Source organism: Enhydra lutris, unplaced genomic scaffold (assembly GCF_002288905.1).
Source record: "Enhydra lutris kenyoni isolate GAN:26980312 unplaced genomic scaffold, ASM228890v2 scaffoldscaffold109, whole genome shotgun sequence".
Taxonomy (NCBI): Eukaryota; Metazoa; Chordata; class Mammalia; order Carnivora; family Mustelidae; genus Enhydra; species Enhydra lutris.
In genome coordinates this window covers 458,583-484,665 of record NW_019154193.1, presented here as the reverse complement: position 1 = coordinate 484,665, position 26,083 = coordinate 458,583, and the positions used below count along the sequence as shown (strand labels likewise).

Genomic DNA, 26,083 nt, shown 5'->3' with positions numbered 1-26,083 from the left:
TATTTGAAAAACGACCAAAGATTAATGAACAATCACCTGATAAAGCAAACAAGAGAAAGAATAAAAATCAACTTACAATATTCAAAATCATTAACACTAAAAATGTGTTTTCAATTATTTATTCATATATTTTAATACTTATTTAAATATCTATTGACATGAAATTCACTGACAGCTCTATTTTGCCAATCAAATTTAAAACATGCTCGGGGCGCCTGGGTGGCTCAGTGGATTAAATTTAAAACATGCTCATTAACGGAAGGACTCAACTTTATCCTTGTTCTGTATCTCCCAGAGAGCTAGGACAACATCGGACACACAATAAGAACTCAAACACTTGTAAACTGAGGATTAGACACTTCTAAGTCTTTGTAAACAGTATATCAATGAAAAATTAATAAGGTAATCTTGTAAAATAAGATATAACACAAAATAAAGATATATACGGCTACATTTATAATCAGCATGTCTTCAATCCATTCACAATCAAGAAATGCCCTCAAAAAAATTAACCAGTTTTAAAAACAGCAACATCAACAAACTTGTGGGAAGACAACACATCACAGGAAACTATGCAACCTGATACTTTTTAACCAAATAATATATATACATGCCATACCCATTTGCAAGGAATATGGGTATATAAATGCATGTACACACAGAGAGCTATACAGACTGCGATATACTTTAGATACAGGTGTATCCAAGCATGAATTTACAGTACAAATTTAACAATTTATAGAAAACAGTTTTCCAAGGCTGATGAAGGTAGCTTCCTTAATGACAACTGGAAGATCATTTCCAAATCCTTCTGATACATGAACAGAACTGAGAAGAGCAGAGACTAAAAACAGTCCTATGGAGGTATATCTACCTGAAAAAAATCACTCTATGATATAGCTACTATTGCCTTACTCCATTATAACATTCTGATAATCGGATGAGAATGTGAATCTTTTTTCTTAATGTGACTCTTTTAAAAAGTTATACCTGTAATCATGACAAGTCACAAATTTCCTAATCACGGCAAATAATCATCAAATAAAATATTTTGAACAGGGGCGCCTGGGTGGCTCAGTGGGTTAAAACCTCTGCCTTCAGCTCAGGTCATGATCCCAGGGTCCTGGGATTGAGCCCCGCATCGGGCTCTCTGCTCAGCAGGGAGCCTGCTTCCCTTCCTCTCTCTGCCTGCCTCTCTGCCTACTTGTGATCTGTCAAATAAATAAATAAAATCTTTAAAAAAAATATTTTGAACACAGAACACATTAAACTGCTATATTTTTGGTAACGTTGGTTTATACAACTCTTAAATGTATCATTCATTATTAAATAGAAAATAAATCGGAAATGTGTCAGAGGTCAACTTATTTACAATAATTTCTCTTTAGAATTATAAGGTAAATACTTAACTCCAAAAAGAATTGGCTAATCTTTCTCAAAATTGTTTTATTTAAAGCACAAACTACTGTTTATTTATAAACCACCTATTTATCCTATTAGAAATTTTACCTCAATTTCAAATTATTCTATGTTAACAAGCAAGAACAGAAAAAGATTTGTAATGTTCCAGAATAAGGTGAGGGCCACACAGCCATGAGTAGGAAAGACAAAATTCAAACCTTTTTCTGGCTCCAAAGTTCATGCCTTCTCCTCTGAATTGCAATGCAAATCTTACTAATTTATAACCAAATGCCTTATGAAATACAAACTGAGGAGACAGGAACCATGCTATTAAATCCAACTTTTTTTTTAAAGATTTTATTTATTTATCTGACAGACAGAGATCATAAGTAGGCAGAGAGGCAGGCAGAGAGAGAGGAGGAAGCGGGCTCCCCACTGAGCAGAGAACCTGATGCGGGGCTCGATCCCAGGACCCTGGGATCATGACCTGAGCCGAAGGCAGAGGCTTAACCCACTGAGCCACCCAGGCGCCCCTTAAATCCAACTTTTAAATAATAGAAAATATAGACTCTTTATACTTAAATACCCTCCAAAACACTGAATCACAGCTATTCTGGAAGAGTGAAAATAGTCCACTTGCTCTCTAACAAAATGACATTCAAAATAAAACTGTGCAGAGAATCTTAAATTCCTCAAAAGTGGGCCTCTTAAGCAAGGCACAGCAGTATTACCTGAGAGGGCACCACCCCATCATAAAGAACTCAATTCTACCTCTAAATTCTGTTGACTACCGCAGAAGAACTTTCTTCTTTTTCCAATTAAAAAATATCCACTCCATCTGATTTATTACTAATAACCCTGAAGAGCCCATCCCAACCCAACCAAAACCCTGAAGAACTCTAACTTACCTTTTTTAGCAACTTCCATTTCTTCTTCTGTCCATCGAGAGGTTTCTACGGGCTCTGTGGAAACTGAAATAAAGAGAGAGAACCCAGTAAGGCAGAGAAAACTTTTTTTCTTTTTTTTTAAAGATTTATTTATTTATTTGTCAGAGAGAGAGAGAGAGAGAGCACAGGCAGACAAACGCAAAGCAAGAAGCAGGCTCCCCGCCAAGCAAGGAGTCTGATGTGGGACTTGATCCCAGGACGTTGGGATCATGACCCGAGCCAAGGAAGCCGCTTAACCGACTGAGCCACCCAGGCGTCCCAGGCAGAGAAAACTTAAGTTCATTCACAGCTTAGATGGCACCAACCTGCTTGTTGGACATAAAGCCTGTCTGAAGCATTAGGTGAAAGAAACTATGGACACAGGATGGTGGCAGGCTCTCCCCCACCAACTGAAGAGAAATATTCAAGGCTTCCAAGTAAGGCTTCTTCTCAATGTTCTTTGAAGCTCCAACCACATCTACATGTTTGACCATCACTTGCTTATTTTCTGTGAAGTCCCACCTCACCCACTGCTTCCCCACATACTCGAGCTCCAGCCTCCTCTCCTAAAGTGTCAAAGGAAGAAACAACAGCCCCCGTTCCTGTCCAGGCACAGTTCTCTCCTGCTCTCTGAGTCCCCCATCTCATCCTCACTCCCGGGGGCCCTATGTCACAGGGGATTGGAAACACAGATGGATCACAAACTGCACACTCTCTCTTCTACATTAGAAAGGAAATTGAGACCATCAGGCATGAAATGAGCTCCTGCCGTATTCCCCTTCTCAATTAATAGTGCCACCATCCGCCCAGTCATCTGAATTATTAACAGCCTTCTCAGACCAATTTTTTAATCCTTCCTCCCATTTACTCCCACAGCCAATGATGTGTGTCAGTCCCAATCTCCCGAACCCATCCTCTTCTTGCCTGGGCCACTGCGTGCACAGTGACACTCTTCTGGCTGGTCCCTCCGCCTCCAGCCTTCACTCTCTCTAACCAGACCTCCAACTGTCACCAGTTCACCTTCTACAACACCAGTCTATTCACAGCACTCCTCTGTTTAAAAACCTCTGTGAGCTCCCACTCTGTAAGCAAAGCAGGACATCACTCCAACAAAGCCCATCAGGATCTACCCCCATGTGCTTATCTAGTTATTTTCCTTGTATCCTCCTTGCCATCCCCAGAACCTTGTTTCTTTATGCTTCATGTTACGGTAAAATTGGTACCACTGAACCAAATATGGCAAACATCATTAACATGATCCCTTTATAAACTAATGATACTTAGTAGAAGAGAGAAAAATGCTTGGAACCAAGAATTCATTCCTATAAAAAATAATTTAACAGAAAGAAAATGTTACATTAATCAGGATGTTTTTTCCTTACACTACTATCTATATTAGTTTAAAGAGGAGGGGGCAGGGAACAGCCTAATCATTCAGCAACAGGGAATGATTCAAGAAATGGGGCCTCAGGGAACAGGATGCCAACATTTCACAGTCATTAAAAAGCAAAAATGAAGATCACTTAGAAACTACATAATATTTATAATATACACCAAGTTAAAATATCAGAAAAAATAGCATACACACTAAAATTACAACTAAGTAAAAAGAAAAACAGCTGTATTAAGATAGCAAGATTGGGGAAGATCTTTTTCAAAAGACACTGACATTAAAGTTTAAAAAATGTAAAGGCCATGAAAAAGTAAAACGTTCAGTACTTGAAGATGACATAATACTACATACAGAAAACCTAAAAAGACTGCTAGAACTGATAAACTAAATCAATGTAAGAAATCAGGATACAAAATCAATGTAAAGAAATCTGCTGCATTTCTATGCACCAATAACGAAGCAGCAGAAGGAGAAAATAAGAATACAATCTCATTTACAATTATACCAAAAATAATAAAATACCTAGGAATAAACCTACCCAAAGAAGTGAAAGACCCGTACTCTGAAAACTGTAACAGTCATAAAAGAAATTCAAGACAACACAAAGAAATGGAGAAACATTCCATGCTCATGGATTAGAAAAACAAATGTTGTTAAAATGGCTACACCACCCAAAGCAATCCACCCATTCAATGCAATCCCTATCAAAATACCAGCAGCAGTTTTCATAGAACTAGAACAAATAATCCTAAAATTTATATGGAATCATAAAAGACCCCAAATTGCCAAAGCAATCTTGAAAAAGAAAAGCAAAGCTGGAGGCATCAAAATTCCGGACTTCAAGTTGTATTACAAAGCTGTAGTCATCAAAACATGGTACTGGCACAAATACAGACACACAGATCAATGGACCAGAACAGAAAACCCAGAGACAAACCCACAATTGTGTGATCAACTCATCGTTCAGCAAAGCAGGGAAGAATACCCAACAGGAGAAAGTCTCTTCCACAAATGGTGCTGGGAAAACCAGATAGCAACATACAAAAGAATGAAACTTGACCACTTTCTTACATCATACACAAAAATAAATTCAAAAATGGATTAAAGACCTAAATGTGAGACCTGAAACCATAGAAATCCTAGAAAAGAGCACAGGCCGTAATTTCTCTGACGCTGGCCACAGCAACATTCTTCTAGCTAGGTCCCCTGAGGCAAGGGAAACAAAAAGCAAAGATAAACTACTGGGACTACATCAAAATAAAAGGCTTCCAGGGCACCTGTGTGGCTCAGTCAGTTATGTGTCCGACTCTTGATTTTGGCTCACTCATGATCTCAGGGTTGTGAGACAGAGCCCAGGGTCAGGTTCTGTGCTGTGTGTGGAGCCTGCTTGGGATTCTTTTTCTTTCCCTCCCCCTCCCTCTCTAGAAAAAAATAAATAAAATTTAAAAATAAAAAAATCCAATAAAAAGCTTCTGCACAGCAAAGGAAACAACAAAACTAAATCCTCCCTACAAATGGGAGAGGATATTTCCAAATGACATATCTGATAAAAGGTTAGTATCCAAACTATATAAAGAACTTATAAAACTCAACACCCACAGAACAAATAATCCAATTAACAAAAGGGCAGAAGACACAAACGGACCTTTTTCCAAGGACATCCAGATGGCCAAAAGACCCATGAAAAGATGCTCAGCATCATTCATCATCACCTCACACCTGTCACAACAGCTAACATCAACAATACAAGAAACAACAGGTGTTGGCAAGGATGTGGAGGAAAAGGAACCCTCTTGCGCTGCCGGCAGGAATGCAAACTGGTGTGGCCACTGTGGAAAACAGTGTGGAGGTTCCTCAAAATTAAAAATACAACTCTGTATGTATGATCCAGCTACTGGGTGTTTACCCAAAGAATACAGAAACACTAATTCAAAGTGATACATGCATCCCTACGTTTATAGGAGCATTAGTCACAACAGCCAAGATGTGGAAGCAGCCCAACTATCAAGTGATGAATGGATAAAGATGACGTAGTATATATGTATCTCTATAACACACACACACACACACACACACACACACACACACACACACACACACACACACACACACACACACCATGGAGTATTATTCAGCCATTAAAGAAGAAGGAAATCTTGCCCTTTGCAATGACATGGATAGAGCTAGAAACCATAATATTAAGAACAGTCAAAGACAAATACCGTATAATCTCACCTGCATGTGGAATTTCACAAACAAAGCAAATAAGCAAAGCGGGAAAAAAGAGAAACAAAGCAAGAAACAGACTCTGAACTATAGAGAACGAACGGGGGTCACCAGAGGTGGGGGGGGAATATGAGTGAAAAAGGTGATGGGGATTAAGGAGTGCACTTGTCATGATGAACACTAGGTGATTAAAATAAAACCTTAAAAAAATTTTTTTTAAAGGCCAGACTTTCAGATTATTTCTAGGTCATCCATATCCGAGGACCTTCCTGCTCTACCCTGGCAGTGCAAGAGAATCCTGCACAAAATCATGGCCTGTTCACTCCCATCTCGCACACTCACCAGGTTCTGGTGGTGGTGGCAGAGGCGGTGGGGGCTCCTCGGTGGCCGCAGCAGCCGCAGCACTGGCCGCCGCCGCTTCGTTGGTCATGGACCTGGTGATGCGGCCCTTTCTGCGGCCCTGACTGTTGGCAGTCTTTCGTCCTCGGGGAGTGGCCTGCTCTCTCTCCTCCGTTTCTTCTGCTGTACCTTCCGTCTTGTCCTTTTCCTTAGTATTTTCTCTGAAAACAGAAGCCGATGAAAAGCTTGTGTGATTTAGAAGGATACATGCATCTAAGAAGGTTGTTGCTTGGAATTTTTGTAATATAAATTAAATAAGACTATCCAGTCTCTCAGTTACTGAAAACAAAATTTATGAAAGATGCTGTCATGCCCCAATTTTGAAGGGTTCTGACTGGCTCAAATTAAGATATTTCACAAAGGTCTGTTTTATTCATTAATGGACTCAAATTTTAAACACATTCAAGTCACCTTATTATGTATGACAACACCCTATGAGAAAGTAATGGATGGCAGCAGAACAGCCCCTAGACCCACAACCTCAGGCAGTGGGGTACACCAAAAAAGCAGGAGTCCTGGAGTTTTTACTTTGGCTCCAAGGTAAGTTTTCTCCTCTGTGAAAGGAAGAGGCTAAGACAGACAACTTTTCTGCAGGAATAGTCTACAGTACTGCTTCATTAAACCAGCCTCAGTATGCTCAACCATCTCCAACACTAACTATGTGCCAACAGGCCAGTGTGGCCCAGGCGGTATAACGGAGAACAGTCTGGAGCCAGGCTGCCCAGGTTGGTACCAGAGCTGTGTGATTTACCAGCCATGTGACCTCGGACAAGCGACTTCCCCTCCACAGGCCTGTCTTTTTCTCATCTGTAAGTGAGGATGACAACCCTATGTTTCATAGAGCTGTTGCAATGATTAAAGGAGTTCATTTATATAAAATGCTCAGTTTTATACAAAATGCTCAGAACTGTGCCTAGAACACAGTAAGCATCATATGTGTCTACTGGTATTTGGGCTGAACCTCCCTCAGCCACTTAGGAGAAACTTGATCAATAAATAAAGGGTTCTCACTATTAGTAGCAGTAGCACCGCACGTGACACCAGAAGATTATTCTCCATACTACGTACGTACCTCCCAGGGTTGTTAGATTTAAAAACAAGGTCCCTAACATACATTTCGGCAAATGAACGGATAGGTGGCAATACTCAGAGACTCAACGGCTCTCGCTTAATGGGAGGTGTTGATTTTTTTTCAAATTTTATGTACTTCAAAGATCTGTTGTAGCTTACTGAGCTTACCCCAATAAAAAAAAATTCTTCCAGAATTTTCCCCCTTCGTCCTGAACTGCCCTCGAAGTTACCCTGCAACCCTCCTTCTCTACTTCTTTATTCCCTTAGCAATCTGGCTATTACTACGGACTCATCTTAAAGATATTTTGTCAAGAGTCACCAGTGACTTACTAACTGCAAATTCAGATGACCTTTTCTCAATTCTTGTTGCACTGATATTCCTGCTGCAACCGACCCTAAGGACAATTCTTTTTACATCCTTCCCAACTTAACTTTCAGGACTTCATGCCTCCTGATAATCCCTACTGCTCTTTTGGCTCTCCCTCTGCGGGCTGCCTTCTTCCTCCCCTTTCACATTTGCATTTCCCAAGGCTCACGTTGGCCTTAAAACTCTGCAAAGTTACCCCCATTCGCACCCATTCCACTGGGATGACTCCCCATCTGTATCTTTAGACTCACACCTCAAGTCTACTAAATCTCCTAAGATCCATACTTGTCTTCCCAAATACCCGCTGGGAATCCCTATCAATATACCTGAATTCCCCATCAATACAAACTCAACATGCCCAAAAACATGCTTGTCACCACTCTGCCTCTTGCTCCCCGCCATGCTCTAATCACTCATTGTTAACGGTACCACCGTGATCACATTCATTCACGGTTACAGATCTGGCATCATCTTTAGTTTCTTCTCGTTTTCTTTGCCTCCTACATGCAATCTCATGTCAGGGTTTGGTTATTTCATCTCAGTAACAGTGCTCCCACTAGTCCCACCATCTTGATTTCTACTATCACTGTTTTTTTTTTTTTTTTTTAAAGATTTTATTTATTTATTTGACTGAGAGAGATCACAAGTAGGCAGAGAGGCAGGCAGAGAGAGAGGAGGAAGCAGGCTCCCTGCTAAGCAGAGAGCCCGATGCGGGGCTCGATCCCAGGACCCTGAGATCATGACCTGAGCCGAAGGCAGAGGCTTAACCCACTGAGCCACCCAGGCGCCCCTACTATCATTGTTCTTATTCAGTGCCTTGATACTCCACTCCCTGACTTGCATCTCCAGTCCATCCATTCTCTGCTGCTTGTGGGTCAGTATTCTACCAGAATAGCTCTGGCAAAAAACCATTCCATCCAAGGGCACGTGGGTGGCCAGTCGGTTAAGCCTCTGACTCTTTATTTCAGCTCAGGTCATGATCTCCGGGTTCTTACATCAAGCCCCACACATCAGGCTCCATGCTCAGCACAATCTGCTTGAGATTCTCACCCTCTCTCTGCCCCTCCCCCTACTCACACATGCCTGCGCAGGCTCTCTAAAAAATAAATAAATCAGTCTTGAAAGAAAGAGAAAAAAACCATTCCATCCATTCAAACAACGCATAGCATGGACTATTTTAGCTTCATTAAGGTTTTACTTAATCTAACCCCAATCCACCTTCCATTGTTCTTCCTCAGCCACCCTCTGTCCCAGTCTAGTAAGACCACTATCTGCCATTTCTCATAGCAGCACATCTCTTCGTGCTGTTCCTTTTATTCTCTCCACATTAACCACTAGCTCCTGCGTAAAGTCCTCTAAACCATTCAGACAGAAGTAACCCTGAACCTCTTTTCAGTCTACCAACATCCTGTCCGGATTCTGCTCATTTCTTCCAGGCTTTCTTCTTTATCGTGAATAGTACCTGCGTCTTGCCTAGCTTTCCTCTGCTAGACGATAAACCACCTGGGAACAGTACATATCATTTATGTCCTTTTGCAACCTCCATAAGAGCTGGCTCACATCACTAATAAATGAATGCTTGTTAATAGAGATTTAAGGGAAAAAGTGAAAACCAAGATATGGTAGTTCCATATGAGCAGATCTAAGGACCATGTGGGAATATAAATGTTTTCCCTAAAAACTTAAAAAAAAAAAATAATTGTTTTCAACAGTTCTCTCCCTAAAGTATAAGATTAGAATGGCAATGGTAGGGTATCCAACTCTTTAACAACCATACCAAGTGATTCAGGCTATAGTTGCCACAAAACCAAATAAACCTTCAGTATGTCCAAGGGGATTCCAGAAATAGCACTATAAATATTAAAAAGAACGAACTACTGATACGTGCAACAACTTGCATGGATGTCAACATCATTACGCTAAGTGAAAGAAGCCACGCACAGAAGACTACATACCGCATAAATCCATTTATATGAAATTCTAGAAAAGGCAAAACAGGTGAGCAGTCTCCAAAGGGAGACAGGGATGGCAGGGAAGTGGGGGAGAAGCTATGGCAAAGGAGCATGTGGGAACTTTCTGGAGTGATGGAAACACTATGTCACAACTGTGTCAAGAGTCAGAGCAGTGCATATATTTGTCCAAATACATTCAATACACATCTAAAATTGGTGAATTTTACTCTGGGTAAATAATGCCTCAAAAGCGCCTATCTTTTGCAAAAAATCCACCCAACTGAGCCACTAAGCCCCCCATGCCACTGCACCCCAATATGTGCACAAAGGCATCAACAAGAGCTGTCTCTGAGCGGCAGAATCCCAGGCTGATTTTGTTAAGTATTTTGCTGTCTTTTCCTTATTTTCTATAGTAAACAAGAATTACTTTTATAACCAGGCAAACAGCAAGAGAACCACAAACAAACCAGGAACCCCACTTTATACAATAAATAAAACCCATGAAACTGTAATATAAGGTATTATAGAAAAGAAAACCATTTATCAGCATTTTTACATGAGTGTTAAGTATCAAAGGTGAAAAAAAAAAGATCCTGAGGTACCTTCCAAGTTAAAAATTAAATTATATTCAATATATCTCAGTGATGAGTGTATATTACTATAGCTCATCCCTTCTGAAAAGTATGTCTCATGTCTGGCAAATAAGTCCATTAAGCCGAAAGTTGTGTTTACCAGAATATCCTGTTCTTTAATTATGTCAAAGCACATTAGATGATCAAAGCGCACATCTAATTCATTTGCTTATCTAAAACTTTTACCTTCAAGATAGTCAATAGGTCCATGATTTTTTTTTTTTTAAAGATTTTATTATTTATTTGACAGACAGAGATCACAAGTAGGCAGAGAGGCAGGCAGAGAGAGAGAGGAGGAAGCAGGCTCCCTGCCGAACAGAGAGCCCGATGTGGGGCTCAATCCCAGGACTCTGGGATCATGTAGGTCCATGATTTTTTTTTTTTTTTAATTTTAAGATTTTATTTATTATTTATTTGACAGAGGGAGATCACAAGTAGACAGAGAGGCAGGCAGAGAGAGAGATAGAGAGAGAGAGAGGGAAGCAGGTTCCCCACTGAGCAGAGAGCCGGATGCGGGACTCGATCCCAGGACTCCGAGATCATGACCCGAGCCGAAGGCAGCGGCTCAACCCACTGAGCCACCCAGGCGCCCCTAGGTCCATGATTTTAAAATAAAACTAGTATCTAATCATTTAACTCACTTGGAGTCCTCCTTTTCATCTTTTTCTTCTTCATCTTTCTTTTCCTCTTCTTTTTTTTCTGTTTTTTCTGCTTTATCTTCTTCTTTTTCCTCTACTTTTTCTTCTTGTGAGGGTCGGGCAATTTGCTGCTAGAATGAATCATCATTTGTCAAATTTAACATTAAAAGAAACAACTCAACTTATGATGACAAATTACAATAAATATCTTTGCACAAAAATTTTAAGCAATTAACTTACTGATCACTTACAATGTAATTAGGGGTAACATATTAAAAATCAGTCTAACACTCTTTAATATATTCCATAGGTACTGCTTAAAAGCACGCACACACGCACACACACACACAGATGTTCCTAGTGTCTGGACCCACCAGAGAGGCAAGAGTGTTAAGATTCCACTTAGAAACCTGAAGTCTGAGGTTGGTTCTCTCTGTTTCTGTAAACTCCCACATCTAATCTGTCACTCAAGCATCTCAATTCTACCTTAAAATTTGATAACCTATAATTTACCAAACCATTCCCCGAGTATTAGATACCTAATATACTTCCAACCTTTTCATCACTATGGATGATACTACAAGAACACCTTTACGCTTTTAGTCTTCTGTGCAAACATACACTTGAGGGAATAGTAGAATGGCTACGGTCATCATCAAGACTAAAGTAATTTGCAAAAACAGTAAGGAGATAACAGAGTGAAAAGAAGTGAAACACTCAAATATTTCTAAGCTAGAATTACAACTCTATAATTAAAAATATGAACAAAGACAAGGAGAGAATACGATTACGGGACCCTTTTATCTTTGCTAAAATTGGGATTCTACAGGAAAACAAGTGAAATCAAGTCTGTGCCAGTATTATGTTTATTCAACGCAGAAATCAAGACCATCTAAGCTAAGTAGGATGGAACTGCCCCTCAGCATTGGCGCACACAGCCCCCCGTCCGTGTGTACATCTCCCAACCCCCCCACCTTTCCTACACTGGTTGCTGCTCTGGACTCACCTATACACACCCCGCATTTCATGTCTTTGCCTGGAACACTCTTTCCACCCCTCCCTGCCTAGTAAACTCCGACACAGCCTCTGAAATTCAGTTCAAAAGGCTACATCCTGTGAGGCATTTCTTGATTTCCACAGAGAAGCTCCAGGCCCTGTCTCCCTACCTTGCCACCTGCATGGCCCACACCTGCCTGCAGCACTTACACAGGGTGGTGCATCCCTGGGTTACCAGGGTCTGTCTGGCTCCCTGCATTACGATCTCCTCAAGGACAAGGAACCCAGTCTTACTCCTCTAAGTATCCCAAGTTCCTAGGAGACAACTGGACCACAGATGCCTCTGCGTGTGCCAGATACAGCCAGAACCAAGTTCCTTTATCCCGCTTCTCTGAAAAGTTTGGCCCTCCCACCTCAATCTTTCATTCTGACCCGGCCAATGTCAATCTTGCCTCCTAATAAATGCCTGTCCTCTTACCTGTTCTGTCACCAGACAACATGAAGTACTCATTAATTCGAGGTAAAATTTCCCATAATTCTTAATACCATCTCAAAGTCCTTCACCTACTGGCTAAATCTGGGTTTTTTCTTAAGATAACAAAGACCTTAAACTGGCCTCTCCAATCATGTCCCGTACCATGCCTTCTTCAAATCCACAAGGAAATAAATAAGAATCTGTATCCTCCTTGCTCCCAACTGCCACTTCCAGAACATTGCTGAACTGCAGTATTTTAAAAAATACCTCCTTTTTAAAAATTTCACAGAATCTACCTATGATGCCGTTTTTTCCCGTTTTGGTATTATGGATTGACTTCTCAGATAGTCCTAAAAACACACAGATAATTTCATCACATGGCTCATTATGCCTTGCCATTATTCTTCCAACTTTGTTTTTTTTTTAAAGATTTTTTATGTATTTATTTGACAGACAGACATCACAAGGAGACAGAGAGGCAGGCAGAGAGAGAGAGAGAGAGAGAGAGAGAGGAGGAAGCAGGTCCCCCCGCCACGCAGAGAGCCCGATGCGGGGCTCAATCCCAGGACCCTGGGATCATGACCTGAGCCGAAGGCAGAGGCTTTAACCCACTGAGCCACCCAGGCGCCCCTATTCTTCCAACTTTAAAATGTACCTCAATGCTTTTTCTAGCAATGTAATATCCTACAACTGAAATACTCTTGAGGTCATTCTCATTAAACTCTCCTAAGGTGAAGTCACAATTGCCATCACTGGTGGGCACTGCTCTACCTCCAAGATCTTGAAATCAGAAAAATCTCTACAACAACCACTCATGCCCCACCTACCCCACATTTTCATTGTTGCTGATCTTGCTATTTGTCCCCATCATGACCCCTGGTCCCTTTATTCTATGAAATTTCAGTCTATGAGGAAGAACTCTATCTATCTTCCTCTCTGACCCCTCACTAAATTGTCTCAATACCATGGTTCCCTCACTTGCTTGATCTGACTTCCCCAATTTCTCACTCTGGTAATTGCCAGTTTCCTTTTCATTTGAGTGTTTGCTATTACTAGACAAAAATTTAAAAATCAGGAAAACTTTCAAACGTGTACTTTCCAACCATGACTAGGTCTGCTTTAAAAATGGGAATGTTTTTCTCACCTTTGACTGACTCCCTAGGACACCACAGTGGTCACAAGGCTGGTTTCAAATGCTAATAATCCCCAACCACTCAAGTGCTATAAAAGTAGCATCCAATAGTCATTCTGAACAAACTGGATGGCGCGCTAGCGATAAACTCTGCCCTTTGCCTGGCGAGTAGGCTCTTAACCCAGAAAGTGGTTTATAGCCCTCAGAAATGACAGGGAGGTATCAACTCGGAAGAAGAGGAGTAAAGAGCTTCACTGTTCTCTTAGACTTGGATGATACATATAACTTGCTTCCTTAATACGTTTCTATTTCTAATGCCAACCAGTGTTCTGAAGAAACTAAGCGATCCCACACGTTCCCTGCCGTCTGAAATGCAGCCAGCAGCTGACTTTACTCCCCCTTCCCTAGTATGAGGGACCGAGAAGCAAGGTAGCACCTGTTTCAACCAGGCAATGGCAAGATGGGCACAGGATGTCTTCTGAAGCACAACCCCCAATTCTGCAGAAGGGGTGGACACGATCCCAAGAAACTGGCGGAGTTGCTGGATAGTCTCTGCAAGTGTGTGACAGCTGCGAGCACAACCCCCGTCAAAGCAGAATCCATCCACACTGACTAGGCAGCAGTGGGTGGAGAGGGAGAGCCAGGAGGGCCAGAGTGTGCAACTGGCATCTGTCTCCCTTTGGCTGACGGGCACAGAGAGCCACCGCCACGCCTGCTCCCGGCGGTAAAGAGCCCAAGGAGTAACCTCCGAAGTTCACAGGAAGTCATTGCAACTACTTCTGTTTCATGAAAATCTGTAAAGGGAAGTGCCAAACCTCATGCTCTGGGATAGAAGTTCCAAGTCACAGCCCTCACGCCCTTTAGTAGGGGGGCTGGAGGACAAGTCCACAGTGTCAAAAGCAAAGTCATCTGAAGGTCTCCTGACAGACAGAGGCATCCCAACAGCTTCCTGTCCAGGTTTCTCCCTCGTTAAGCCTAGTACTTTTTGGTCAACTAAAGAACGTTTTATTTTGTTAGGGAGGACCTCGCAAACACAAAACCTGTCTGCCACACAACAAACTGTGCTGTAAATGTGAGAGGACATTAAAAAACAAAATCAAAATCCAAATTAAAAAAAAAAAAAAACTAAACAAAAAGTTTTAAGTATTTTTTTTTTTAGAAATCTTTTAAGAAATCTTTTCATTTATTTATTTGACAGAGAGAGTGCACGAGCAGGGGGAGCAGCAGAGGGAGAAGCAGACTCCAGGCTAAGCAAGGAGCCAGATGCAGGACTCCATCCCAGGGCTGTGGGATCATGACCCTAGGTGAAGGCAGATGCCCAACTGACCGAACTACCCAGGCACCCTGTTTTATGTACTTTATCACGATAAATGAAGAACAAGGAATTTTTTTTTTAAATATTTTATTTATTTATTTGACAGACAGAGATCACAAGTAGGCAGAGAGGCAGGCAGAGAGAGAGGAGGAAGCAGGCTTCCTTCCGAGTAGAGAGCCCGACACGGGGCTCAATCCCAGGACCCTGAGATCATGACCTGAGCTGAAGGCAGAGGCTTTAACCCACTGAGCCACCCAGGCGCCCCAAGAACAAGGAAATTTCAACAGATTCCTCTATAGCAAGATCAAGAGACAGTTTATGCTGAGATTTATTCTACTCTATCTGACTGAATACCTAACACTTATATATACCCTATGTGTGTTTATTAACATGCCTGAGTCTTCAGAAAACAGATAAACGACTTCACACTCAGTAGATGATGAAGTTGCCAAGAAATGAAATAACTAAATTTAAGAGCAAGCATCTAGAGAACTGAAAACATTCAAGAGACAGAAAGAATGAGGTCCTCCTTTAGCCACTTCAGTCTTTTTCTTAACATTTTATTTATTTATCTGACAGAGACAGACAGAGAGCGAGCACAAGCAGGGTAAACAGAGGGAGAGGGGGAAACAGGCTCCCCGCCGAGCAGAGAGCCCGATGCGGGGCTCAATCCCAGGTCCCTGGGATCACAACCTGGAGCCGAAAGCAGACACTTAACTGACTGAGCCACCCATGGGCCCCTAACCATTGAGTTTTGTAAGTGTCTCAGTCAGTAAACAGAAAATATCTTATCAAAATATATTTAAGGGCACCTAGGTGGCTCAGTGGGTTAAGCCTCTGCCTTCAGCTCAGGTCATGATCTCAGGGTCCTGGGATGGAGCCCCGCATCAGGCTCTCTACTCGGAAGGAAGCCTGCTTCTTCCTCTCTCTCTCTGCCTACTTGTGATCTCTTTCTGTCAAATAAATAAACAAAAATTTTTTTAAAAAATGAATATACATATATATATATTTTAAAACTAATGCCTTTAAACCAACCGAATTTGAAACTAGTTTCCTGAAGAGTAAAAGCTGTCAATCACAACGCATCATCGTGAAGGCAACAAAGGCTACAGTCACCACCATTTATTAGGCACTCCGGTTGTCCCCGATAGCACACTCTAGGGATGTCACACACACAACTAGTTCTTATGTTAACCCTGCAAGGTAAGAATTATTGCTTCCATGCTCACAGATGTGGAAGCCAAGGCTCAAAAAGTGAAGTGACACATCTAGGGTTACATGGATATAGAGAGGCAGAGCTTTTTTGGGTCTAAAGCTCTTTCTCTTACACCCAACTTTTTAAACCTGCCTAAAACAGTCTAACTACTGTCTAACAATTCAGTCAGAAACTTTCCTAACTTCAAACATTACTACATTTACATAAGTATATGCTTTCTCAATGTCCTTGGGGAATAAACACCTGCTGACATATTTAAAGAGGAAGATGTTGTCAGAATGAAGGAAGAGTACAAATTCTTGTGAAAGGTAATCAAGTATTTGGAAACGAAGAATGTGGCTTCTAAACAATGACTTGCTTTGCTGCTGGTCACCACAGTAATTCTAGCTACACAGTGACATACTTATTAGATGGGAGTTTCTGCTGGAAGGTAAGAAGAAATTCTTACCTCCAACAAAAATGTTACACACAGAATCAAATTACTACTTGGCATGTTACTTATATTTCTAGATCCCACAGCGTAACACTGAGGACTGGCTTCTGATCTTTGATATATATTCACAGCTTCAACTAAAACTTAATAAAGAACCACATTCACTCCCATCATGGCATGCCAGTAAGTTGAACTGTGAAATGGTTTCAACAGTACCTAACAGAATTCTGAGTTAAAACTTTTGCCAACAATAATGTCTGAACACAAGTCCAACAAAAATATGATTATCTCTCTCGTTCCCCTATGACTCTCAGATTAAATTCCCTTTCAGAGGAGATAATATGCAAGGTTCCCTATAGCAATACCAGGTTAAAAATCCAACCTCTCAAGCTTGGAATCTCTCTGGGCAAACAGTACACAACACATTCATGTGCTGAGTAACAGTGACTTCCTATGGGTAAGAGTCAGGAGGGGAGGATGGGTAAAGCAATCAAATAAAAACAGAAATGATAAACTTCAGCAGAACTCTATAGAGTCTTAAAATAAATTTGACCTAATCGTTCTGGGATTACCTAAGGTAATTCCTACTGATTCAAACTTGATTGGATAATAGAGCAGTAAAGTAACTTTCAAATTAGTTGAATCTCTATTATCTACCAGAGTAAAATGAAGACACACCAATTTAAAAGTTCTTAACTTGGGGCGCCTGGGTGGCTCAGTGGGTTAAAGCCTCTGCCTTCGGCTCAGGTCATGATCCCAGGGTCCTGGGATCAAGCCCCTCGTCGGGATCTCTGCTTGGCAGGGAGCCTGCTTCCCCCTCTCTCTCTGCTTCTCTGCCTACTTGTGATCTCTGTCTGTCAAATAAATAAAAAAATTTAAAAAAAAAAATAAATAAAAGTTCTTAACTTGTAACTAGATTCCTTAAAAAAAAAAAAAAAAGATATCTTTCTAAACTTTTTCCATACAGCAAATTGTACATTCCCAATCCAGATCTGTTTCCCAAACTCCAGACTTCTACTTACAACTGCCCCCTTTACATCCCCACTTGGACATATGTATCTAAAATTCAGCATGTCCCAACTTTGCCCCCCAAATCTGCCACCCCTTCAGTCATGCCTACACAGTAAATGGCAACCCCACAAGCCAAAACTCAGGGTTATCTTGGATAATTGTCCTTGAATCCCCCACCATCAATCCATCAGCAAAAAAACCTCTTTACCGGGGCACCTGGGTGGCTCAGCGGGTTAAAGCCTCTGCCTTCAGCTCAGGTCATGATCCCAGGGTCCTGGGATCGAGCGCCACATCGGGCTCTCTGCTCCGCGGGGAGCCTGCTTCCCTTCCTCTCTCTCTCTGCCTGCCTCCCTGCCTATTTGTGATCTCTCTCTCTGTCAAATAAATAAATAAAATCTTTAAAAAAAACAAAAAACAAAAAACAAAAAGAAAACCTCTTTACCTTACGTCCAAAGATACATCCAGACATGGACAGGTTTTCAACACCTCCCCCTCTAGAGTCCAGTTCAAGCCGCTGGGAGGATAAATGTAACCTCCTAATTGGTCTCCCTTACAATCTAGTCTCAACAGAGAAGGCAGAATGATCCTGTCACAACTACAATCTGATACTATTCTGCTCAAAAGTCCAGTGGCTCCTCCTTTCATATGGTATCAGCTCTAATGTCATTCAGTCCTATATAAGCAAGCCCTTAAACTAATACCACCTAATTTCAGAAAACCTATCCACCTATTTTGACACAAACAGAATGAAGTACACATGCAATTAAGAAACAGGTAAGATTATTCCGGTCTAAGACTGTGCTGTATTTCCATCATTCAATCCCCTCCTCTCCCAAATTCCCAGTGAAACAATCAGAGAAATATACAACTAGAGAAACAATGTTCACGGTAATAACGTAAAAGCTAAGGTGGGAAGGACTAGACTGACGGAAAGGCTGACCAACCCCAACCTGAGCCAACTTGGGGGCAGACATACTAAGGTTCAGGTCAAGATGAGAGCACATATGGACAATCTCAGTTCCGTTAAATGTACTCTGGGATGTGACACAGATGTGAGCACACAGAACCAGAATGTGCAGAAGAAAACTCTAATATGGCTGGAACTTAACAAGAAGGAGTGTGCCACAGAGAACAGCAAGATGGTGTCCCAGGTAACTTTAGGAGAGAAAACCAATGTTTCAGAGTAACAGAGGCATTTCCCCACACAAAGGATTTATTATTCTCATCTACCGATAATGACATTATCTACCGATAATGACAGCCCTGGGTCAGCCTGTATCTGGTGAGGGGGTGGCTAAGGCAGAAAGGGTGGCTGTGCGGGGAAACCAGGAGGATTTACAAAGGCAGGTCGGCAGTCAGCAGAGGTGCAAATTCACGCGCGCAATTCCAAGTCCCAAGATGAACCTGGACAGGGAGAGCAATGGCCATCACATCGCCCCAGCAGCCACACCGGTAAAGCACGAGGGAGTGTGACAGCCGCTGATCAGTTATTTGGGGGAAAACAGTTTTTGAAGTACTGAACTGCCAACTGTGAAAACGTACGCTGCACTGCATTAAACACGGTCTTTTAAGATCAAGTGTTTCTCCAGAGTAAAAACTTTCTAAACTCCAGAAATGAAGTTACTCTGAAACAAAATGAGGCCCCCAGTATTTGGGTAAACTAACCTCTACACTCGTTACCACACTGCATTTCTCTGTCCTTCTCACGGGTTCTACCCGCCCCCCTCCTCGGACAAAAGGACTGGTAAAGACGGTGTATGAAATGAAGTGTCACGGGTCCCATTCTTATATTATTGCTACTCACAGTGACAGGCACAATTTAGATAACATCGAAGTACAGAACATCTCTCATTGGTTTTGTCATACTAGAAACTTACAGCACATTCACAATAGATAATGTCGCACATTAAATATATATTAATTTCAAAATAATAACATGTTCATAACATCCGCATTATTTAATGAAATGTCAATCCCTAAAATACACATGATTAAATACAAGGCCCTGGTTATACCATTTTTGTTCTCCCTGTCTCCACCCTGAAACACCTTCTGCACAGTAATGAAACTCACCTGGTTTCTTCCTCTGCGTTTTCCGTAATTCCTTCTTACTAGGGCTTTATAATTCTCATTTTTCTTGGTTAAGTAGTAATATAAAACACAATCAGGAACACTCTATAAGGAAAATAAATTATTTTTGAGGAGCCAAAGTAACATTTTTTAAAATCAAGCAACACTTTCAAGGGAAACCTCTGGTATTCTCATGGTCTAAATTAAAGAGCAACACATGGCCAGCATTTGAAGGGATGTCTAGGCTCTAAAAAATATATATATATAATATCTATTATTTTAATGGACAATTTCAGTGGTCTTAATCCAAATTATGTGAAAGATACCAGGCACTATCAGAGACATTCAAGCACCTCCTTATTGGCAGTAACTAAATTCTCTTTCTTGTTGCATATATGCAAATATTCAAAATGTCTCTTTTTTAAGAGTGTTTAAGAAACACTATATCCAATCCACTGTGGAAAAAAAAAGTCAGGGAAAATCAGGGCTCTGATATTTTAATCAGAAATTCAATGAAAGTTCAAAAAGCATTGTAATCTATGTGTTTTTAGGGAACTACAGTATTAAATAGTCTTTTGTTAACTGAAAATTAGACTGTGCTTATGATTTGTTATTAATTTTATAAATATCACTATATTAGCCACCTGAGAATCTTTTCTGTATCAAGCCCTCTATAAAAATCAGTTCTTTGTAACTACCTCTGTGTATCAGAGCACAAAAAGTTTAAAGAAGCGAACATCACAAACCTATAAACATTCTCAATGTAAACCATTTCTTACCTTCCTTTCCAAGTATGATGCAATTAGCCCAAAGTTTTTTGGATGCTGGATAAACCTGAGTTTAAAAAAAGGAAAAAACAACAACAACAACAACACATACACACAAACATTTTAACAACTTAAAAAGGGGTGAGGGGTGCTCAGGAACAGAATTATAAGTACAGACCACTTCCCAATGACCCCTAACTGCCAGCTTGAGGAACAACAGCAGAATCATTGGAGTCTTTCAAGGGCCCAGATTTCTGGGCACAATCCACCAGGAACCAAGGAGACTGGTCTATAGTACACCACAGAAATCTGTACTTTTAAAATGCACCCCCAGGTGACTGAGACACAACCCAAATTTGGATACCACGCTTAACCTGACTCCATAACCCTAGTTCTCATCTGTGACTTATGCTCCCATGTATAAACTTATGGGAAGGTCACAGCAAATCTATATTCTCTACCTTCCACATTATCCATTCAAATGCCAAAAAGGGCCAAAGTTTTGGGGAAATGGTTCAATTTACTAGTGAATGCCGGGGCGCCTGGGTGGCCCAGTGGGTTAAAGCCTCTGCCTTCAGCTCAGGTCATGATCCCAGGGTCCCGGGATCAAGCCCTGCATCGGGCTTCTCTGCTCGGCGGGGAGCCTGCTTCCCCCTCTCTCTCTGCCTGCCTCTCTGTTTACTTGTGATCTGTCTGTCAAATAAAAAATAAAAAATCTTTAAAACAAAAAATGTGCTGGTGAATGCCAAATACTTCTCAAGAATTTATGTAAACTTGTATTAGAAAATGATTTAAAGTTTAAATTACTTGTCCTTAAAGATCTCCTTCTCGTGGTCAGTCCAAACATTCATAAACTGCCTATCTTTATAAACTTTCATAGGGTCTTCCATGAGGCCATTCATGTTAATGAACTTGACCCGTCTCTGTTCTGCATCAAACATCATAGGCGGGATCACAGAGAGTTGCCGCATTTGTTTCTCATTATTCTGTGAAAGAAAGTAAACATAATTTACAAAGAATAAAATTTAAAGAGGGCTAGAGCTATCCTAATATACTCCAGAAAAACCACATGTGTAGTTCCATGTGTCAACAGCAGCATGTACCGTAACATCTAACATGTGCTAATTACTCATATATCTAATAAATACTCATTAAATGAATCATACAGGCAGAGGATATACGTAATATTTTTATATCCCACTACTACAATTTGAGGAGAGTTCTTTACTTAAAAGAAGTAGATGCTTCAGATAGTAACATTTTAGACCTAAAGGACACAAAGAAATGCCAAGTTCATTGAAGTAAGGATCTTATGAAACATTTAATTACATTAACACAGTGTCATTTTTAAAAAGTCTTATCATTTCAGAGAATAAATCTTAATGTCATTTTGGAGACCAATGAATAGAAAAAAAAATAAACAGGCGCCCAAATCTTAAGGACAGTGATTTTAAATTAAACTCAACGTGTTAAATACTTCTTGCTAATCTTACATAATCTTTTCACTGAAAATTGAAGACTATTATCCTTAAAATTTCAACTAAAGCTTTGTTACATCTCTACAGTCGGTTTTTCCCCGAACTGTAATTTAATAAGTTCACAAGCACACATTTCTATGAAAAAACTCACCAAAAATATAGGTATTGACCTCAATACAAAGCGAGGTTTTTTCCTAAAACTTTTCCTCATAGAAGTGGATACTGACTTACAGTCAAGTCCTTACCAAGTGTCAAATTTTATGGGGTACTCTCAGTCAGTCTGAACACCAAAGCATGATTTGGTGCAGACACCTGAGCCTGAGTTACCTCAACTTGTCCCAGTTTTGGGTGCTTACAGATCTGCCCTAATGGAACCAGTGGAAAAGCAAGCAAAAAAATTTAACACAGATTTAGTGATCACAGCAGGGATTATGACCGCAAGTTTTTTGGTTTTTGTCTGTTTATGACCACAAGTTTTAAAATATATAGCAATTTAATAACGGTCTTTGATCAGTACTTAAGGAGACCACCACATTCAAATAAGCAAGACCTTCAGAATTCAGAGATGAGGTTTTCTGGGGTTGTGTTATTTATTTATTTATTTATTTATTTATTTTTAAACTGAAGTATAGTTGACACCAGAGATGAGGCTTTTAAAAAACAGTATATAGGGGCGCCTAGGTGGCTCAGAGTGTTAAAGCCTCTGCCTTCGGCTCAGGTCATGATCCCGGGGTCCTGGGATCGAGCCCCACATCGGGCTCTTTCCTTGGTGGGGAGCCTGCTTCCTCCTCTCTCTCTCTGCCTGCCTCTCTGCCTACTTGTGATCTCTCTCTGCCCAATAAATAAATAAAATCTTAAAAAAAAAAAAAAAAGAAAAGAAAAAAACAGTATATAAAATCAAAACCAGAACAACTAATTAAACAGGAGGTGGCTTTTGGACCAACCTTTAGAGACGGTTTGAACACAGCTCAAAAGACTCATGACAGGGACTGAAATTTATCCTTACTCAGCACAGATTTATCAATGCCTTATCATCTCTGTCTTCCAGGCTTCTGTGGCTGGAGGGCACACTTTGGGGAACCCACCAGCACCTCAGGTCCACTTCATATGAATCTCTCTGGGCAGTCTGCTCCTACACATCCCTGCCACTGACACCCTGATTCAGGTCTTGTTTTCATGTTAACAGCCCCCTCACCTCTCCTCCAGGCCTCCCTGCTGCCAAAGCCATCTATGTAAGATGCCAATCTGATCACACGACTGCCTGCTGTAACACTTTCAGTGGTTGGCCGGTCTCTGGAACAGTCCAAACTCTATAAATGTTCCCTCATTTATGAACAAATAAGCCCTTAGTTCCTGGGGTATGAGGCTAAAAATGCCTGAATAATCAATGAATTAAAAAAGCGAAGTCAGGGACGCCTGGGTGGCTCAGTTGGTTAAGCAGCTGCCTTCGGCTCAGGTCATGATCCTAGCGTCCTGGGATCGAGTCCCACATCCGGCTCCTTGCTCGGTGGGGAGCCTGCTTCTCCCTCTGCTTCTCCCTCTGCCTCTGCCTGCCATTCTGTCTGCCTGTGCTCGCTCGCTCTCTCTCCCTCTCTGACAAATAAATAAAATCTAAAAAAAAAAAAAAGCGAAATCAATTAATTTCCTTACCTCCTGCTCAGAAAGCCCATCAATAATTTCAGAAATCTCGTGCTCACTCCTAGCAATGGTGGCTGAAAGACCAGCTCCCCTCTGCCCAACTCTAAATATAAGAAAGAAATTATAAATATATTTAAAGGCCATTTATAAAGAAGACACCAATTAAGTTACTTTTATATGCATTACTCCTCTGAATGGGACTTTTTTAACCAACTAGAAGTCAGAGAACTAATGCTACTGAGATACCACTTTTAAGTAATATGCCCGAATGCGGTGCCTGGGTGGCTCAGTGGGTTAAAGCTTCTGCCTTCGGCTCAGGTCATGATCTCAAGGTCCTGGGATTGAGCCCCACATCGGGCTCTCTGCTCAGCAGGGAGCCTGCTTCCCTTCCTCTCTCTCTGCCTGCCTTTCTGCCTACTTGTGATCTCTGTCAAATAAATAAATAAAATCTTAAAAAAAAAAAAGTAATATGGCCGAAGATTAGGATTCTATAGAAGAATGATTAAAATATTGAGATTAAGGGGCACCTGGGTGGCTCAGTGGGTTAAAGCTTCTGCCTTCGGCTCAGGTCATGATCCCAGAGTCCTGGGATTGAGCCCCACATCGCATCGGGCTCTCTGCTCAGCAGGGATCCTGCTTCCCCGCCTCTCTCTCTGCCTGCCTCTTTGCCTGCTTGTGATCTCTGTCAGTCAAATAAATAAATAAAATCTTTTAAAAAATATATTGAGATTAAAATTTAAAGGTTACATGTCCAAGTTCAAATGGTAGAACAACTTATAGGAAACTTCCGGAACCACAGGTGTTGGTGACATTTCCATTTCAAATAGCAGTCTTTGCCTTCCAGAGTAGAGGAGCAGACTTAGAAAAATACCTCAAGTATTTTTTACAGGGAGGGGGAAAGAAAACAACCATCATCCCTCATAAAAACTTAATCATGATTAAATAATTAAAACTTATATATACTCTTACAAGAAATAGTAGAGAAGAAATCTAAAGCCTTTTTAAGTTTTTTTTTTTTTAATTTCTTTTCAGTGTAACAGTATTCATTGTTTTTGTACCACACCCAGTGGTCCATGCAATATGTGCCCTCCCTAATACCCACCAGTTCCCCCAACCTCCCACCCCCCAAAATCTAAAGCTTTTAATTTTACAAAATACTTGCTCTCTAAAGTAGAAACAAATCAGAAACTATCAGCCAATACCAAAGAATTTCTTAATTAGCCATCCATAAAATACTCTTCGGTCATGTTGGCAGGTAATGAAGAACTAAGAAATATTCAAGTCTATTCTTTTTAACTGCCATTTCTAAAGAATAGGTATTTTCAAGAACAGAAGAATTACTTTCAAAATATTCACTTAAATTTAGATTGAACAGCATTATTTAGAATAAAAAACAAATATTAAATTCACCAAGATGTAATCTTTGCTAGCTGATAATGAAATTTTATATTCAAAATGAAAGGTTCTTTATGAACTTTCTTAAGATCAGATTCAGGTAACCATTAACACCGTGAGAGAGCAGGAATGGGACTCTGTCAGCAAGGAGAGAGCATAGCCATTAGCCAGGAGAAGAGCACAGCCATTAAACATCAAACTACTTACCGCTGAAATCTTTCTTGTTGTTCTCTCTGTTTTCGAATTTCTGGAAACTGCTTTTCATAGTACTCCCTTGTTTTGCTTTCTTTAGCTTTCCTCCGGGGGTTATTTTCTATTCTGTCCACTTTTTTCTCCCATGCCTCCATGAGCTGATCATAACGCTGGCAGATTTTTTGTTCCTATTAAATACCCGTAGCAAATTAATAATTAAACTAAACTCTGTCATTCTGACAAACCTAATACTTTACAGTAAATGCTACTTCTTAAGGCTAAGTCAGAAGTACATTTGGCCTAGGACTCAACTGTGAATGAAACGTCCTTGATCTGAAAGACGAGAGAGAAAAGAGCCCTCTTTCCTACAAAGATCAGTATATAGAGCATATTTTGGCTAGATTTTTTAAGTTAAGACTAACATAAATTATTTAATTTATAAGCCACTACTAGTAGCTGCCCAGCTACTTTTATTATTTTCCTGATAACAATATATGTCTTCATTGTCAAAAAAATGGAAAATAAGTGATAGAAACATGTGAATAGTTCATAATCCCAAATACCCAACGGCAATCATATTAACATTTTGGTGTTTTCCTTCCCATGTGTCAGAGAAAACACTCATGCTTTAACCGTTCCTCTACTGCTGGAGACTTGGACTACTTGAAGGTTTTTACTATTATAAATAATGTTATCTAATAAACGTTTTTGACAGTCTGGAAAAAGCAGAAACTGGTTGTGCTTTATGATAAAAAGAAATGCAGTGAACTACATGAAACCAAGAGTTAATCCTTTTAGAGAAATGAGTAATGTATGATCTCATTTTTTTCAATGGAGAGGCGAGAAGCCTCCATTATGAGCACAGAACTGTGAACGCGTCAACAACACACGGATAGAAAAAGGTGTAGGACTCATGAAAAACCTTTAACATCGGTCCCCTCCAGAAAGTGGCTCTAGAGA

General features: G+C 40.6%; 1 protein-coding gene across 4 annotated transcripts in view; it reads right to left on the bottom strand.

The window, feature by feature from the left end:
- The window catches only part of LOC111139473 (nuclear receptor corepressor 1), a 154,158-nt gene that overhangs the window by 61,048 nt on the left and 67,027 nt on the right, over positions 1-26,083 (bottom strand). For 2 of the 4 annotated variants that reach the window (XM_022491737.1, XM_022491738.1), the window contains 8 exons: positions 25,139-25,311; positions 23,549-23,639; positions 21,228-21,406; positions 20,433-20,487; positions 19,657-19,758; positions 11,009-11,136; positions 6,289-6,506; positions 2,310-2,372 (listed from right to left, as the gene is read on the bottom strand). In XM_022491737.1, coding sequence (XP_022347445.1) covers positions 2,310-2,372; positions 6,289-6,506; positions 11,009-11,136; positions 19,657-19,758; positions 20,433-20,487; positions 21,228-21,406; positions 23,549-23,639; positions 25,139-25,311 — 1,009 coding nt within the window. The remainder of the gene's footprint in view (positions 1-2,309; positions 2,373-6,288; positions 6,507-11,008; positions 11,137-19,656; positions 19,759-20,432; positions 20,488-21,227; positions 21,407-23,548; positions 23,640-25,138; positions 25,312-26,083) is intronic. The other 2 variants (XM_022491740.1, XM_022491739.1) reach the window with 1 other exon arrangement.